At 47.1% G+C, this 17,449-nt stretch overlaps 1 protein-coding gene across 21 annotated transcripts in view; it reads left to right on the forward strand.

Moving 5' to 3' along the window:
- Positions 1-17,449, forward strand: part of KATNIP (katanin interacting protein) — a 232,361-nt gene that overhangs the window by 156,206 nt on the left and 58,706 nt on the right. For all 21 annotated transcript variants that reach the window (XM_063699554.1, XM_063699555.1, XM_063699556.1 and 18 more), the window contains 2 exons: positions 4,185-4,400; positions 16,967-17,104. In XM_063699554.1, coding sequence (XP_063555624.1) covers positions 4,185-4,400; positions 16,967-17,104 — 354 coding nt within the window. The remainder of the gene's footprint in view (positions 1-4,184; positions 4,401-16,966; positions 17,105-17,449) is intronic.

The following is a 17,449-nucleotide window of genomic DNA, read 5'->3' on the forward strand; positions in this document are numbered from 1 at the left end:
CTAAGTAAATCACCCCACAGAACTAAAAAGCTAGAGGCAGGAAGATGTCTGTTATAGAATTATTGGAAGTAGGGAAGACATTTTTTTTTTAAACCTAAATGTCTCATAACAATGGAGTTAATCAGGAAAGTATGATACATTAGCACGATGCAGTAGTATAAAAGGATGGAAGCTATCATTACGAGACGATGCAGACAGGAAACGTTAGAGATATCAGCCTGACTGTAAAAGGTGATGTTAATCTTCAAGTCCAAAATGATTGCAACAACCACACAAAGATGTGGCCATATGAGTGTGTTGATGGAGCTAGGACACAAAATACAAAAGGGAACTGTGGCATCAGAGTGGTAGGATTAACGGTGATTCGATTTTCGTTCTTTTCTTTTCTTTTTTTTTTTTTTTTTTAGACAGGGCCTTGTTCTGTCCCCCAGGCTGGAGTGCAGTGGCGCCATCTTGGCTCATGGCAACCTCTGCCTCCCAGGTTCAAACTATTCTCCTGCCTCAGCCGACTGAGTAGCTGGGATTACAGGCACGCGTCACCATGCCCAGCTAATTTTTGTATTTTTAGTAGAGATGGGTTTTTGCCGTGTTGGCCAGGCTGGTCTCTAATTCCTGGCCTCAAGTGATCCACCCACCTCGGCCTCCCACAGTGCTGGGATTACAGGCGTGAGCCACCACACCCAGCCTCCATTTTCTTTTGTGCTAAAAGGTGTGTGTCCCAGCACTCCCTTCTGCCCCTACCTTCACTCAAGCCATTCTTAGTATTATTTGGTATGGTGGTCACCAATCTTACTACTGGCTGGTGAGGACTTAATGCAAAGTCCTCCCAAAGCCACATATAAAATCCTATGAGAGCAGAAAGGCCCCTGAGCTGACCTGGCCTGGACTAGAGTTCCAGCTTTGAATCTAGCACCATCATTGAGAGATTGTGTGACCTTAGACAAGCCTCTTAAGCTGTCTGGTCCTGGCGCTCAGATAGGGTCAATAATCCATGCCCCACAGGCCACTGTGAGGATGAAACAGGAAAGGTCTCTGAGAGCATGCAGCTCAGTGCAGGGAGAAACCAGCAAATATCTGCTGCAAGTTCACAGAGAAAAATCAAAGCTGTGCTCCCCACTGAATGGAATAGTTTCTTTATTTTTATTGTTTTAATTAATTAATTTTAGAGACAGGGCCTTGCTCTTTCTTCTAAGCTGGAGTGCAGTGGGTGTGATCACAGCTCACTGCAGCCTTGAACTCCTTGCTCACTCGATCCTCCCACCTTGGCCTCCTGAGTAGCTGGGACTACAGGGGCCCCCCAGCACACCTGGCTGTTTTTTAAAAAAATTTTGTAGAGATGAATCCTTGCTGTGGTGCCCAGGCTGGTCTTGAACTTCTGGGCTCAAGCAATCCTCCCGCCTCAGCATCCCAAAGTGCTGGGATTACAGCTGTGAGTCACCACACCCAGCCAAGTCTCCTTATATTACAGGAGACAGAAAATCCAGGGCAAACTGACTTATACAACAAAGAGAAGAAAAATGACAGACTCTTCTCATTGAAGATGACACAGGGAGGGTCAGGTGGAGCCTGGTCCAGCAGCTCGCACTGTGTCTTTCCCCTCTGTCTGCACAGTGGAAAGCTCAGTCCCACCCCCTGGAGCTCAGTCCCATCTCTGCTCCCTCCTCATGGTCCCCAAATAGCTAGAATGGTTCTGGTTCTACCTTGCACCCCTGTATCATCAGACTCCACTGTCAGGAGAGAAGCCTGTTTCTCCCCATGTAAATCTGTGATTGGCGTGCTTGCACCGACCTGTGCTGGGGTGCTTGCCTGTCACTGAGCTGCTCCTTTCTGGCAGCCGAGGGGACAGGACACATTGCTTCCTTGGACCAGTCAGGCACCTCCCTGGAGTGGGAAAGGGTCAGTTCCCCTATGCTTTATGGCTGAGAAAAGAGACGCCGTGGCTTTCCCCCAAGGAAAATCAAGTGGTCTCAGCAAGAGCGGGGACAATGAATGACAGGGGCCAGGAACTTCCCAGCCAGTGTCCCCCTCCCACCGCCAAGTGGGATCCCAAATTGGGCAGTACAGAAGCAGGAGGAGCCGCTGAGTAGCAACAGACAAGTTGTGACACTTGCTTAGTTAACAGATCCTTCAGCTTTTTCATTTACGAACGCAGCTGAGGAATTTGCACATTTCAGATTGCACTGGGTGGGAGTTCTAGCAGCCCCTCTGAAAGGCAGCCTGCCTCCCATCTGGCCCTCCTGCCTCCCACCAACAAGCAAGGTGAACAGTGCCACTTCTTCAGCAATCCCCAGACTGACCAGTCACCTGGCCCTGGATTGCTCCACACTATCACAAGCTCATTAACCTCCCAGTCCCCCGGAGTCAGCTAGGCCAGTTTAGCTTTCTCACTGTCCTGCATGCCTGGGACTCAGACCCAGGGCAGCAGAGGCTTGGCCAGGACCCCACATGGCTGTGGAGCAGGAGGAAGCTGTGGGTTTCGAGGGCCCAGCTGATCAAAACAGGCCCTATCTTTTATCCAGGAGCTGTGAGCTGACCTCTCTCCCTCCTCCCTATCCGCGTTCCCACCGTGTGGCAATCAAGGCCCCTCCAAACACACACTGAGAGCAATAGCACGTCTCGCTGGCTATTAATTAAAAAAATAAGTGGGGAACAGTTGCTGTTCATTTGCTTGGCTCCCTGCTCACAGAACCATTGCAGATTACCCATGCTAATTAACAGAGGGCATGTGCACACGGGGAATGCACCATTTTGTGAGTGACTGATCCATGGCGACCAGTGCTGCAATCAGCCCTGGAGGGCCTCAGGAAGCCATTCTGAAGGGTGGCCGTTTATTGATGGCATTCACGCAGGCTCTCAGAGCAGACAGCCGACGCAGGAAGGAGGCAGGCATTAAAACCAATGAAGGAGAGAAACAGAAAGAAACAGACACTTACAGAGCGCACCCAGGGCCAGGGCTCATGATAGGGCCTTCTTAGGTATTGATATCTTGTTTAACATCTGTGACAGGATTATCACATAGATGGTGTCATGTCATCTTCCCCATCCAGGCCGAGGGATGTCAAGTGACTTGTCCAAGGCCAGGGGGCCATGTTACCTACTATATCAGTCCACCAGGGCTGCCATAACAAAATACCACACATGGGGTGGCTTCAACAACAGAGATTTGTTTTCTCACAATTCCGAAGGCTGGAAGTCCAAGATCAAGGTGTTGGCAGGTTTGGTTTGTTCTGAGGCCTCTCTCTTTGGCTTGCAGACAGCTGCCTTCTTGCTTTTCCCTCATATGGCCTTTTTCTGTGTGTGCATCCTTGGTGTGTCTCTCTGTGTGTCCAACTTTCCTCTTATAAGGACACCAGTTAGATTGGATTAGTGCCCCCCTCCCCCACAGCCTCATTTTAATTTAATCACCTATTTAAAGGCCTTATCTCCAAATACAGTCATATTCTGAGGTACTGGGGATTAGAGTTTCATCAGATTAACTTGGAAGGGATAAATTCAGCCCGTAACCTTTTTTTTTTTTTTTGAGACTGGGTCTTTCACCCAGGCTGGAATGCAGTGGTGTGAACACAGCTCACTGCAGCCTCAACCACCTGGGCTCCAGCAATCCTCCTGCCTCAGCCTCCTGCGTAGCTGGGACTACAGGCATGTGCCGCTGTGCCAAGCTCATTTTTTTAAAAATTTTTTTGTAAAGACAGGATCTCACTTTGTTGCTTAGGCTGATCTTGAACTCCTGGCCTCAAGGAATCCTCCGAGCTTGGTCTCTCAAAGTGTTGGGATTACAGGCATGAGCCACCGTGCCCGGCCTTAGCACGTAACACCTACTCAATTCAGCAGATGTCGTGACAAGCTTCTGGGTACCGAACACTGAGTAGTGGGGGAGAGACGTGCATGTTCAGGCAGAATTCAATGCTTTTTAGACATTTTTATTTATTTGTAAACTTTCAAACAGAATGCTCACAGAGTGCCAGTTACACAGGGCCTCTATTTTGAATGCTTTACAGTATGAATTCATTTAATCATCGTAATAACCATAGGTAGTAGGTGCTATTCTTATCCTCATTGTACAGATGGAGAGACTGAGACCCTGAAGGTTAACTAACTTTTTGAAGGCAGTGGTGGCAGAGGCAGAGCCGAATTCAAGCCTGTCATGACTTTAATCCTTTGGTGTTATTTTTCTCTTCTTTAAGGACAAACAGAGAATGAGGGCAGACGAGATCAAAGATGCCATCTACGTGACCATGGAGATCCTGTCCAACTGGGGCAACTCGTGGTGGGTGGGTCTCACAGAAGTCGAGTTCTTTGACTTGAATGACACAAAGCTTTATGTGTCACCCCACGATGTGGATATCCGGAACACAGCCACGCCTGGGGAGCTGGGCCGCCTCGTCAACAGGAACTTAGCTGTGAGTGGAAGGGGCACTGGATTGCTTCTTGGCTGTGTATTCCCATGCATTTTCTCTGCCCTTGATAAATCTGTGTTAAGGGTATGAGTGGAGGGAGGGGAAGAACAACAAAATCTGGCCAGGTACGGAGGCTCACACCTGTAATCCCAGCACTTTGGGAGGCTGAGGCAGGCAGATCATTTGAGGTCAGGAGTTCAAGACCAGCCTGGGCAACAAGGCAAAACCCTGTCTCTACAAAAAACACAAAAAATTAGCCAGGCATCATGGCTCGTGCCTGTAGTCTCAGCTACTTGGAAAGCTGAGGTGGGAGGATCTCCTGAGCCCAGGGAGATTGAGGCTGCAGTGAGCTGTGACTGTACCACTATACTCCAGTCGGAGCAACAGAGTAAGACCCTGTCTCTGAAAAAAAACAAAAATAGGCCGGGTATGGTGGCTCACACCTGTAATCCCAGCACTTTGGGAGGCCGAGGCGAGTGGATCACTTGAAGTCAGGAGTTCAATACCAGCCTGGCCATCATGGTGAAACCCCGTCTCCACTAATAATACAAAAATTAGCCAGGCGTGGTGGCACATGCCTGTAATCCCAGCTACTTCTGGAGGCTGAGGCAGGAGAATCACTTGAACCCAGGAGGCAGAGGTTACAGTAAGCCGAGATTGCAGTAAGCCAAGATTGTGCCACTGCATTCCAGCCTGGGTGACAGAATGAGACTCTGTCTCAAAAAAATAAATAAGATAAAATCTACCAGGATTATTCATTTGGGCAAAGTTGGGGAGGAGCCTGAGGGAGTGGTGCTGGCAGAGGCCCCAGACACTCTCTCCCTAAGCTGTTTCCCAGCCCCTGCTCTGTGGGTTTTTCTTGGGGGAGCCAATTCACCTGCTTTTATCCACCTTGCAGTTTTCCACAGTCACCATCAAACACTGGACCTCAGAGGTCATTAAGGTTAATGGATGTTCTTTGTAGTTGAAGAAACTACAGCTTGGAGAAGGGCATTGACTTGGCCAAGGTCATGCAGCTGGAAGGTAGTGGAGCCAAGTTCACATCGGGCAGCCTGGGCCAGGACCCTTGCCCACATCCCCTCAGGACCCTGCTGCCCTAGGTCATGAGGTGCACACTCCACAACGTTGAATGTTTCTTTCCTTTAAATATCCAACAGAGCCAGGTACAGTGGCTGACACCTGTAATCCCAGCGCTTTGGGAGGCCGAGGTTGGCGGATCACCTGAGGCCTGGGAGTTCAAGACCAGCCTGGCCAACATGGCGAAATCCTGTCTCTACCAAAAATACAAAAATTAGCCAGGCGTTGGGGCACACACCTGTAGTCCCACCTACTTGAGGCTGAGCCAGGAGAGTCGCTTGAACCTGGGAGGGGAGGTTGCAGTGAGCCAAGATCGTGCCACTACACTCCAGCCTGAGCGACGGAGCAGGACTCCATCTCAACAAATAAACAAACAACAGAATTTACAAAAAAAAGATCGGGGAGGGTACTGGCATTTTTTCCTTCCTGCTACTTGCAAGTTGCACACAAGAGACTGTGAGCTAAACTGAGCCAGAGTAGCAGCCACGTCATCTTTGCTATGTTGGACCTCAGCTTCATTCACAATTATCTCCTCGGAGACCTGGGAAGATGTTGTTATTGCGTGATCATAGCTCACTGCAGCCTCAAACTCCTGGGCTCAAGCTGTCCTCCTGCCTCAGCCTCCTAAATAGTTGGGACTACAGGCACACAACACCACATCTGGCTAATTTTGTAAAATTTTTTATAGAGACGGGGTCTCACTATGTTACCTGGGATGGTTTCCCTGGCCTCAAGTGATCCTCCCACCTTGGTCTCCCAAAGTGCTGGGATTACGGGCATGAGCCAGCATGCCCAGCCTTTGCTGTTATTGTTATTATTATTAATAGTATTAATACCACTGGGAAAAGTAGTTCGTGTTATTCCCATTTTAAAGAAGAGGAAACAAGAAAAGGGGTTTTTGAAATCTCTGGTCCTAGAGACCCAGATTCTGGTCTTGACTCTGGCCTCAGCAACTTGCCTGCCTTCTCTGAGAGTGGGTTTTTCTGCAAGCTGAAAAATGGGAGATTGGGTCAATCATCTGTTCAGATTCTTAGATTTCCAGCAGCACAAACAGTCCAGCTCAGTTAGCACATGTTTAAAAAGTAAATGTGTTTCAAGTCTTTTGAGTAGCTAGTGTACTCACTGCCACGCAGGCCAGGAGAGGATGGGCCTTGGGGGAAAGTTGGGGTTTTAGGGAGCATCCTGGAATGCTGGCCACCACGGGTGTGGTCTTCTTTTGGGGGTGGGAGATGAACAGGAGGATGTGAGATTCTTCTGGAAAGATTCTTCTCTCGGACTTGAGGTTCTGGGGGAGATCGTGCTGTCCTACTTAGAGAGTTGACTGTTTTGGCCTTTGTGTGAGTGGTCACTTCCATGGCATCCGAAACCATCACTAACTTATGTCTTAAACTGGGTCATGACTCAAGGTTGGGGGCTACTTTCAGAGAAGGGAACAAAATGAGAAGGGGAGATGGAGAAAAGGATAAAGCTTCATTCCCTTAGTTCATACAACAACCATTTATTGAGATGCCTCGGCAGTGTCGGTTAGTTTGTCCTCGCAACTCTCTGCTGGAAATAGTCTCAGGAGAGGAATGCTGATGGACCAGACTGACTAGGGCAGGACATCTTGATGCCAGTTCCACCAAGATGCCCCAGCAGGGCAGGAAAAGATTCTCCCTGAAGGTGTTCAAGATTGCTTAGAAAAGGTGTAATATATGTCACAAGTAAAAACAAAAATTAAGAAATTCAAGATTGCCACTCAAACGGCGGGCTGGATGCTAGATAGCTAAGAAGCAACAACTGTCCCCAGGGTTGGACTGGGTGGGTCTGAGTCCCCTTCTAGATCAGCAGCTCTGTGATCTCAGCCCTCAAAAGACACAGTGCCTGAGCTGTGGATGATGGCTGCCTGGGTGCTGTGGCCTGGCCTATCCCTGCTCTGCCTCCAGATTCAAGTCTATAGGCTCCCATGCTTGCTGCTGGGACTTGGCCCAGCCTTCGCCACCCCTCCCCTGCCCCCGCTCTTGCAGAAAGCAGTGGCATTTTGGAAGCCTGCTCTCCAGAACAGAGCACACTAGAGACAATAAAAAGCATCATTGGATTTGATGGGGACCAATTCTGATGATTGCTCTCCCTTTCTTCTGTTTAGCAGAGACTGGGGCGCTTTGCCATGTGATGGTCCACGGTTTTGGTGGATTTGAGGTTTTTATTTTTTGGCCGTGTGATTGGGACATGAGGCAGCTGTGTCACCCTGGGCTGCTGGGTCTCTGGGCTCATCTACAGGAAGGCTTGATTCCCCCTTCTTCCCTGACGCAGGGCTTCCCTGCATCCTGGGTCCCAGGCTCGGGGCTACCGGAACACACTGCCTCTCAGAACCATCTAATTGCACCGGCATGTGGCAGCCACAGCCTGGTGCATCGCCTCGTTTAACCCTCACATGAACCTTGGGATGACTCTCCTCATTTTATCAATGAGAAAAAACAAGATGCAGTGAGGAAGAGGCACTTGCCCCAGGCCATGTAGCATGGCTGATAGAGCTCACCCGACAGCTGAGGTACCTAGAAGCGGAGGCTGGGTTTGAAAGAGAAAATGCTTCAGTGGAAGTGAATTGGAGCATTCAAAAGATGTGGGAGTGCCCCAGCCTCTATGGAAACTCCACCCTTCTGTGCCCGCACCATGTCTCTCATTGGCTGCATCCCAGCACAAGGCCTCAAGATGACTCCAGATTTATACACCCAGCCCTGCCTGCCCCTCTGAGTTACTGACATGAATGTCAACTTCCTGCTTGACATCTCTTGGATCTCTCCTGGCCATCTCAGACTTCATTATTATTATTATTATTATTTTTAGAGACAGGGTCTTGCTCTGTTGCCCAGGCTGGAGAGCAGTGGTGCAGTCATTGCTCACTGCAGCCTCGACCTCCTGGGCTCAAGCCACCCCCCAACCTCAGCCTCTCAAGAAGCTGGAACTACAGGCACACACTACCACACTTGGTTAATTTGTTTTTATTTTTTGTAGAGATAGGATCTCACTATGTGTCCCAGGCTAATCTCGATCTCCTGGCCTCAAGCAATCCTCCTGCCTTGGCCTCCCAAAGCACTGGGATTACAGGCATCAGCCACCATACCCAGCCCATTTCAGACCTCAGAGATTTAAAACTTAAGTTTTGATTCCCCTGCCCTCTTCCCCACATCACTTCTTCCTCCAGTATTTCTTGTTCAGTAACTGGCATTGCTGTTGGCTCAGATGTACCACCTAGAGTCTTCCTTGATTGCCCTAGGAAATTATGGATTTCCTATGAGTCTAGAATTATTTCCAAATAAAAAGTAAAATATGTATGTATGTATGTATTGCACACTTACATGTATTGGGGATTGATATGGTTTGACTGTGTCCCCACCCAAATCTCATCTTGAACTGTAAAAATATCTACATGTCAAAGGCAGAGCCAAGTGGAGATAATTGAATCATGGGGACAGTACATTTGGGCACAGTGGTTCACACCTATAATCCCAGCACTTTGGGAGGTCGAGGCAGGAGGATCACTTGAGGCCAGGAGTTTGACACCAGCCTGGGCAACATAGTGAGACCCTGTCTCCATAAAAAAATTAATTAAAAATATTAATATGTTTGTGTATGTATATTTATGTGTGTATTTATATTTATGTGTGTGTGTATATATACACATACATATTATATATATGTGTGTGTATATGTATATATACACATATTATATATATGTGTGTGTGTGTGTGTGTGTATGTCTGTGTGTGTGTATATATATATATGTATATCAGATTGTGCCCTTCTCCTACTTGAAACATGTTCACTGTGACTTCTGGTTACCCTTGGAAATAAAGCCCTGGTGTTTCCCCATGGCCTGGAGGCTCTCTGTGAACAGGCTTCCGCCTCCCACTCTGTCTGCTTCACACACCCCTGCCTCACACACCCCCGCCTCACACCCAGGCTCCAGCAGCCTTGGGCCTGCCCTCTCCTTCCAATCCACCAACCTCATTCCTACCTCTCAAAAACCCTCTTCCTCCAGTTTTTCACATTGCTTCTCCACATTCAGATTTCAGCCCTAATGTCACTTTCTCAGCAAGACTTTCCCTCACCCAACAATCTGGAGGAGGCCTGTTCCCTTCCACCCCAGTCACTATCACATCATCCTTTTTCATTTCTTCAGAGCACATCTCACTGTAAGAAATGATCTTGTTTACATGTATATTATGTCTCCCCAGTTTATCTGAAAATTCTTATCTGTCCTGTTTACGCTATATCCCCAGTACATAAAAATGTGCCATATATATTTTTTTGTTTTTTTTAAACAGAAACATAGCTTACAGTTTTTTTTGTTGTTGTTTAAGCTTACAATTTTTAAACTTTTTATTTGGAGATAATTATAGACTCACAGGAATTTGTAAAATACTACAGAAAACAGAAGAACAATAGAGAAAGTCAATGAAATCAAAAGTTGGTTCTTTGAGAGGATTAACACATTGGCAAACCTTTAGCTAAACTAACCAAAAAAAGATGGGGGAGAAGATTAAAATTACTAAAATCAAGAATGATAGAGAGAACATTGCTATTGACCTTACAGAAATAAAAAGGATTACAAGAGAAAATGAAATTAGAAACAATTATGTTTACAGTAGCATCAAAAGAATAAAATACTTAGAAATACATTTAACAAAAGAAGTACAAAATGTATACTCTGAAAACTACAAAACATTGTTGAAAGAAATCTAAGATCTAAGAAACTGGAAAAGCATCCCCTGTTCATGGATCAGAAGACAACATTGTCGAGATGGTAATACTTCCCCAAACTGACCTACAGATTGAGCAAAATCACTATCAGAATCTCTGCTGATTTCTTTGTACAAGTTGACAAGCTGATTCTACAATTTATAGGGAATTTCAAGGGACTTGGAAAGCTAAAACATTATTGAAAAAGAATAAAGTAGAACTCACACTTCAATTTCAAAACATACTGCCAACTCTGCAGTAGTAAAGACTGCATGGTACTGGCATAGGATAGACATATAGATCAATGAAATAGAATTGAGCATCCAGAAGTAAACCCATGGATTTATAGTCAATTGATTCCAACAAGGATACCACAGCCGTTCAATGGGAGAAGCATAGTCATTCAAAAAATGGCCTTGGGACAAATGCGTTTCCACATGCGAAAAAATGAAGGTAGACTTCCACCATATGCCTTATGCAAAACTAACTCAATGGATCAAAGACCTAAATGTAAGAGCTAAAACTTTGAAACTCTTAGAAGAAGACAAAGGTGTAAATCTTGATAGCCTTGAATTTGTCAATGAAGTCTTAGCTATGACATCCAAAGCACAAACAACCAAAAACAAGAAAAAACGGATAAGTCAGACTTCATCAAAATTAAAAACATTTTTGCTTCAGATGACACTATCAAGAAAGTAAAAATACAACCTACAAAAGGGAGAAAATATCTGCACATCATATATCTGATAAGGGTCTAATATTCAGAATATACAAAGAAAAAAAACCGTAATGACAAAAAGATGAACAACCCAATTAAAATATGGCCAAAGGACTTTGAATAGACATTTCTCCAAGAAGATGTACAAATGGCTAATGAGCACATTAAAGATACTTAACATCATAAGTTGTTAGGGAAATGCAAATCAAAACCGCAATGAGATATCACTTCACACCCACTAGGACAGCTGTAATTTTAAAAAAGAAAAGAGAAAATAAGTATTGGTGAGCATGTGGAGAAATTGGAACCTTCATTCTTTGTTTGTGGAAATGTAAAATGGTGCAGCCCCTGTGGAAAACAGCTTAGCAATTTCTCAAAAAGGTAAATGTAGGGTTACCCATGACCTAGCAATTCCATTCCTAGGTGCATACCCAGGATAACTAAAAACATACATTTATTTAAAAAAAAAAACAAACTTGTACATGCATGTTCATAGCAGCATTATTCAGAATAGCGAAAAAGTAGTAGAAACAGCCAGATGTCCATCAATGGATGAATAAAGAAAATGTAGTATTTCCACAAAATGGAATATTATTCAGCCCTAAAAAGGAAAGAAGTATTGCTACATGCTACAACCTGGATGAACCTTGAAAACATTATGCCAAGTGAAGGAAGCCAGACACAGAAGGCTATATGTTGTATAATTTCATTTATATGAAATGTCCCAAATAGGCAAATCTGAAGGCAGAAAGTAGATTAGTCATTGCCAGGGGCTGGGAGGAAGCAGGAATGGGGAGAGACTGCTAATGAATGTGGTTATCTTTTGGAGGGTGGTGAAAATGTACTGGAAGAAGATAATGGTAATGGTTGAAAAACCTTGTGAATATGCTAAAACACCAGTGAACTGAACACTTTAAAATGGCGAACTTTATGCTATGTGAATTATATCTCGATTAAAAAAAAAAAAGGACAGAGAAATTTTACACACCTTTACCCAGCTTTCCCCCGTGGTAAATTCTATGTAACTGTAGTACATAATCAAAACCAGGACCTTGACATTGGTATAATGTACAGACCTTCATACATTCACTTGTGTGTACATGTATATAGTTCTATGCAGTGTTATCACATATGTAGATTTCTTTCTAAAGATACAGACATTTGAGATACAGAGCAGTTCCATCACCACCAAGGAGTTCCCTTGGGCTCCTCTTGTACAGCCACACTTCCCCATGCCCAGTCCTGACAATGGAAACCACTGATCTGTTCCTCTACCTACATTTTGTCATTTCAAGAATGCTACGTAAATGGAATCATACCATTTACATAGCATTTTTTTTTTTTTTTGAGACGAAGTCTCACACTGTCGCCCAGGCTGGTGTGCGGTGGGGTGATCTCAGCTCACTGCAACCTCCACCTCGCGGGTTCGAGCGATTCTTCTGCCTCATCCTCCCAAGTGGCTGGGACTACAGGCGGCACCACCACACCCGGCTAATTTTTGTATTTTTAGTAGAGACAGGGTTTCACTATGTTGGCCCGGCTGGTCTCAAACTCCTGACCTCGTGATCCGCCCACCTCGGCCTCTCAAAGTGCTGGGATTACAGGCGTGAGCCACTGCGCCCAGCCAATTTATGTAGCATTTATGTCATTACCAGAGTTGGTAACCTTTCTGAGACTCGCTTTTTTCACTCAGCTTAATGCCCTTGACATCCTTCCAAATTGTTGTGTGTGTCAATAGTTTGTTCCTTTTTAATGCAATAATTTATTAAATTGGAGCTACTTCTGAGGGCAGCGCAGTATCTCCCTGCGGGTTGCTATTCAGTGTTATGTTAATGCTGGAGTTAAAAAGCCACCTTTGGTTTAGGAGTTAGAAAGTTACCTGCTCAGAGAAGCCTTCTTTAACCATTCATTCTAAAATAGCTGTTCCATGGGCCATTAATAATTCTCTCTTATTTTTTTCCTAGAATGTGTCCCTACTTGATTTTTTTTTTTTCTTGGAAACATTACCTGTTTGCCTTCCCTCATAGCACAGAGCTGCTAGGACCTGGTGGGTCAGGTTTCCTTGTACATGCCCCGGGTCTGGCTCAGCATCAGTCCCCTAGGAGGGACCCTGTACAGTGTTTGTTGGGCAAGTTATGGAGTAGATATGTCAGTGCCTGCTTCCACCCTTTTGCCCTAGCACTTCAGGGCATGCTGACTGCTTTTCTGAATGGCAGCACTGAGATTTCTTTCCTGGAGGATTCTTTCTGTGGCCTCCAGGGCCCGCTTTACCTCCCATACAGAGAGAAATAGAAGCCCCCCAGGAGCAGCACTCAACCAACATTGGGAGTTGGTATTTATACCCCAACTCCCGGGCCCCATTGGTGCAGTCACTCTGAGGCCTGTTCCACCCTGGCTCCCAGATTCCCTGGGGGGATTAAGCTCCAGTTGCCCACAGGAGCAGCTGTCTTGAAAACATACCCTTTATGAGCCACCTTCCCTGCCTTGTCTCACTTCTTCACTCTCCCATTGATATTTTCTGCTCTGTCTAAATAAGCTACTTACATGTGGATCCTTGCCTCAGGGTCTGCTTCTAGGGGGATCCAGAGACAGAATGAATTAATGCATGAAAGATGGAGGTTCGGATCCTCACTCCACCACGTAGGTGCTGCACAACCTTAGGTGATCCCACCCCTCGCTGAGCTTTGGCCTGTTTTGGTCAGTAGCACATGCGTTACAGCAATGCCCACCTCCTGGGGTTTCCAAGTGAAAGAAGCCATGAACCAAGGGCGGTAACAGCAGCATGAAGGCGCCCGATTCCCGTTCTGCTGTATTCCTTACCCCCTGTGTTGGGGAGGGAGGAGCTGCAGACACTCTGCCTCCTGCCCTGGCACCGAGGGGTTTTCCCAGCATGTGCCAGGTCAGCCCTGGGCAGCTTCCCATCAGCCTTTCTCTCTGAGATCCTGTGTGTGGAGAGAAAACATCAGAAGGCTGGGTTGCTAATGAGGCCCAGAGTTATCCACAGGTTAATGTTCTTTGACTTTGAACACCACAATTCCCGCTTAGCCCTCCTGTTATTCCTCCTGCTGACAGAAATGTGAAGGGAAATCAATTACAGTCCCCTAGCCCACATCTAAGGGTCAGCCATCAGTCTCTTCCTTTGTCGGGCAGCCACAGTGCCCCATTTTAGGCCCCCACTCAGCAAAGGAATGAGACTCACCCGCTGGATTTGGGGATGTGGTTTCTTGACCCCTCGCAGCTGCCCAGAGCGCTAGAAGTTCTTGTAGAGCTGGAGAAACTTGCCAGAATAAGTCAGAACCCCTTGAACTCATCGTTCCCCCTTAACAAAAGCCACCTCCTCCCTCCTGAAAGGCACCATTGTCACCGAAACAAGTCCCCTTTGTCCTCCTCCGCAGCTGGAGCCTGGGCCTTCCATCTCCTGGGGGCCGATAAAACCCCAGATCAGCCAATCCTCCCTCCCTGGCTCTGTCAAGTAGCAGGCACGTTCCTGGTGACGGGGAGTCTGTTGAGATGTTCTCAAATGCAGGGTGATGCCCCTTTGAGATAAAAGGGACAACTCAGCCAGTGTCAGGCCTGCGGAGGTTGCTTATTGGCAGATGGGACTTGCTGCTGCTGCTCAGCCCCTAAACAAGGACTGCAGACTCAATGCCTGCAGGGGCCAGGCCAGGGCAGAAAAGGGAAGCAAGGTGGATGTGAAGCAGTAGGGAGTGGTGGGGACCCTGGGGCCCTGGGAAATGGCGGGCTTCAAGGGCTGCACACTCTTGGCTCCAGGAAACGGCCATCAGGGCTCCTGAGCTGCCATGTCTTCCGAGTCTGCAGAGGGGTCAGAAATCTGGCTGTTTGGAGAAATCTCCCCCCTCCACCACCACCTTTTTTTGAGACAGAGTCTCACTTCATCACCCAGGCTGGAGTGCAGTGGTGCCATCTTGGCTCACTGCAGCCTCCACCTTCCGGGTTCAAGCGATTCTCCTGCCTCAGCCTCCCCAGTAGCTGGAATTAGAGGCCCGCCACCATGCCCAACTAAATTTTGTATTTTTTTTTTTTCTTTTAGTAGAGACGGGGTTTCACTACGTTGGCCAGGCTGGTCTCGAACTCCTGACCTCAAATGATCCACCCGCCTCGGCCTCTCAAAGTGCTGGGATTACAGGTATGAGCCACTGCACCCAGCCCTTATTTCTTTTTTTTTTTTTTTTTCTTAGAGACAGGGTCTCACTGTGTTGCCCAGGCTGGAGTGCAGTGGTACCAAACTCCTGGGCTCAAGCGATCCTACCACTTCAGCCTCCTGAGTAGCCAGAACTATAGGTAAACACTGCCGCATCCTGCTAATTTTTAAAATTTTTTTGTAGAGACAAGATCTCTCTATATTACTTAGGCTGGTCTCTAACTCCTGGCCTCAAGTGATCCTCCTGCCTCAGCCTCCCAAGTCACTGGGATTAAAGGCATGAGCCACTGCACCTCTGAATCTCCCCATTTTTAAATGTTGGCAATGAATTTGTGTTTGCTTTGTTGTTGTTGTTGTTGTTTACACTGGATGAACCAAACAAATACCTGTGTAAGCCAGACCCAGCTTACAGTCTCTTCTCTGTTTGTTTGTTTGTTTGTTTGTTTTTTCCTGGAGACGGAGTTTGGAGTTCAATGGCACGATCTCAGCCCACTGCAACATCCACCTCACGAGTTCAAGCTATTCTCCTGCCTCCGCCTCCTGAGTAGCTGGGATTACAGGCATGCACCACCACGCCCAGCTAATTTTTGCATTATTAGTAGAGACAGGGTTTCTCTGTGTTGGCCAGGGCTGGTCTCGAACTCCTGACCTCAGGTGATCCACCTGCCTCCACCTCCCAAAGTGCTGGGATTACAGACATAAGCCATAGTGCCTGGCCTACAGTCTCCTCCCTAAAGCTTTAATGAAAGGGCAGACATTAGGAGGCACACTCCATGTGTGTGCATTCATGTAGTCATTTATTTATTACACAAAGGGTTTTGTTGTTTTTTTTGTTTTTTTTTTTTTTTGGCATCTTCCATGTGCCAAGGAACTATACTAAAAGCCTAGGATTCTGGAATAACCAGACACAATCCCTTCCCTTGAGCTCACGGCTGAATGGGGGCATGACATGGACGTGAAAAGAGATGATCGTGGGACACCGAGGTAGGCACCAAGCTTGGGGACTGCAAGTAGCCGAGGGCACTTGGATTTAGCTGAATTCCCCAGATTGAGAAGGTTAGGAAGAGAATTGCAAGCAAGCAGAGGCCCAGCCTGTGCCAAGGCACTGGGTCGAGCCAGCGTGGATGCGTTTGGGAGCAGCTGTGAGTTTTGTCCCAATGGAGAGTGAATAGGTATTGTAGAAAGCCAAGAGGAGGCGGCTGGGGCTGAGAAAAGTCCCCTGGTTTGGGTTTTTCCATCTGTACCCAAAGCACTCATGACATGCAATTTTGTCGGTGTGAATGAGAATGACAGCAAGGTGTCTCTGTTCACCTGCCCCTGGGGCCTCCATCGGGGGGAGTCTGCAAACTGAAGCCTCCAAGCTTGGAAACCCTGAAAGGAACAGAATAAATCCCAGGGCTCAGTGCCCTGGCCCTGGCCCAACCAACGCCTGAGCCAGTAGCTTTCTTTCTTTTCTATTTTAAAATTTTAAAAATTCGTCAGGGTTTTACAAAAGAAAATCAAAGGCTCTGTTTGCCAGGTTAATCAAATAGCATCCCATCCTTCTCTCTAGCGTCTTTCCCCTCCCCCAGCGCTCTCCTCAAAGCCGATTAAGTTGATGAAAATAAAGCCCACTGCATTTTAAATTCCGTCTGGTTGGCGGATCAGAGGGGTCCGTGTGGCAGCTTTGTGCAGGGGGTGGGATGGGGTCAGTAGCCTGCTGTGAAGTGCTGTCCAGACGGGGTGATCTGAGTCCCCAGCCTGGGTGATGGCAACGGGGTGGCCTGGCTGTCTGCCCTGAGCCCTCACCAGGCCTCTCCTGGTTTTCGTGAGCCAAAGAGCCACTGCCATTTTACTTTGGGGAGAGGCAGAAATGTGCCTAATGATTTCCTTCTCTTGCTGGCCTTCTAGGGCAAGAAAGACTCCTCCCCGTGGACCTGCCCCTTCCACCCACCACTCCAGCTGTTTTTTGTTATTCGAAACACAAGACAGCTGGGGGACTTCCGTCTGGCCAAGATCAAGGTTCGGAATTACTGGACGGCTGATGGCGTAAGTAACAGGCGCTGGTTCCCCACTGGGCACGGAAGCACTTAGCAGTTTGCCAATAGCCTGACTCCTAAAGTTGCAAAATGGATACACGGAAGCCCTGCTGGCCTCGTGTGTGCAGCAAGAGGCTGCTGGTAGGTTCACACTGCATTCTCATAGCCCCCAGGGACAGAGCTTCTGGCTGCTGGCGTTGGGAGGTGGTATCAGGCCACCCTTGGGGGAACTGGAAAAATGTAAGCTGAGACTCAGTTTTACAGATAAGGAAACAGACACAGAGAGGTTATGTAACTTGCCCCAAGTCACAGCCAGTCAGTGTCAGAATGAGAATGTGAACGCCTGCATTTGGAC

This window comes from Gorilla gorilla, chromosome 18 (genome assembly GCF_029281585.2).
Source record: "Gorilla gorilla gorilla isolate KB3781 chromosome 18, NHGRI_mGorGor1-v2.1_pri, whole genome shotgun sequence".
In the NCBI taxonomy this organism is placed as follows: Eukaryota; Metazoa; Chordata; class Mammalia; order Primates; family Hominidae; genus Gorilla; species Gorilla gorilla.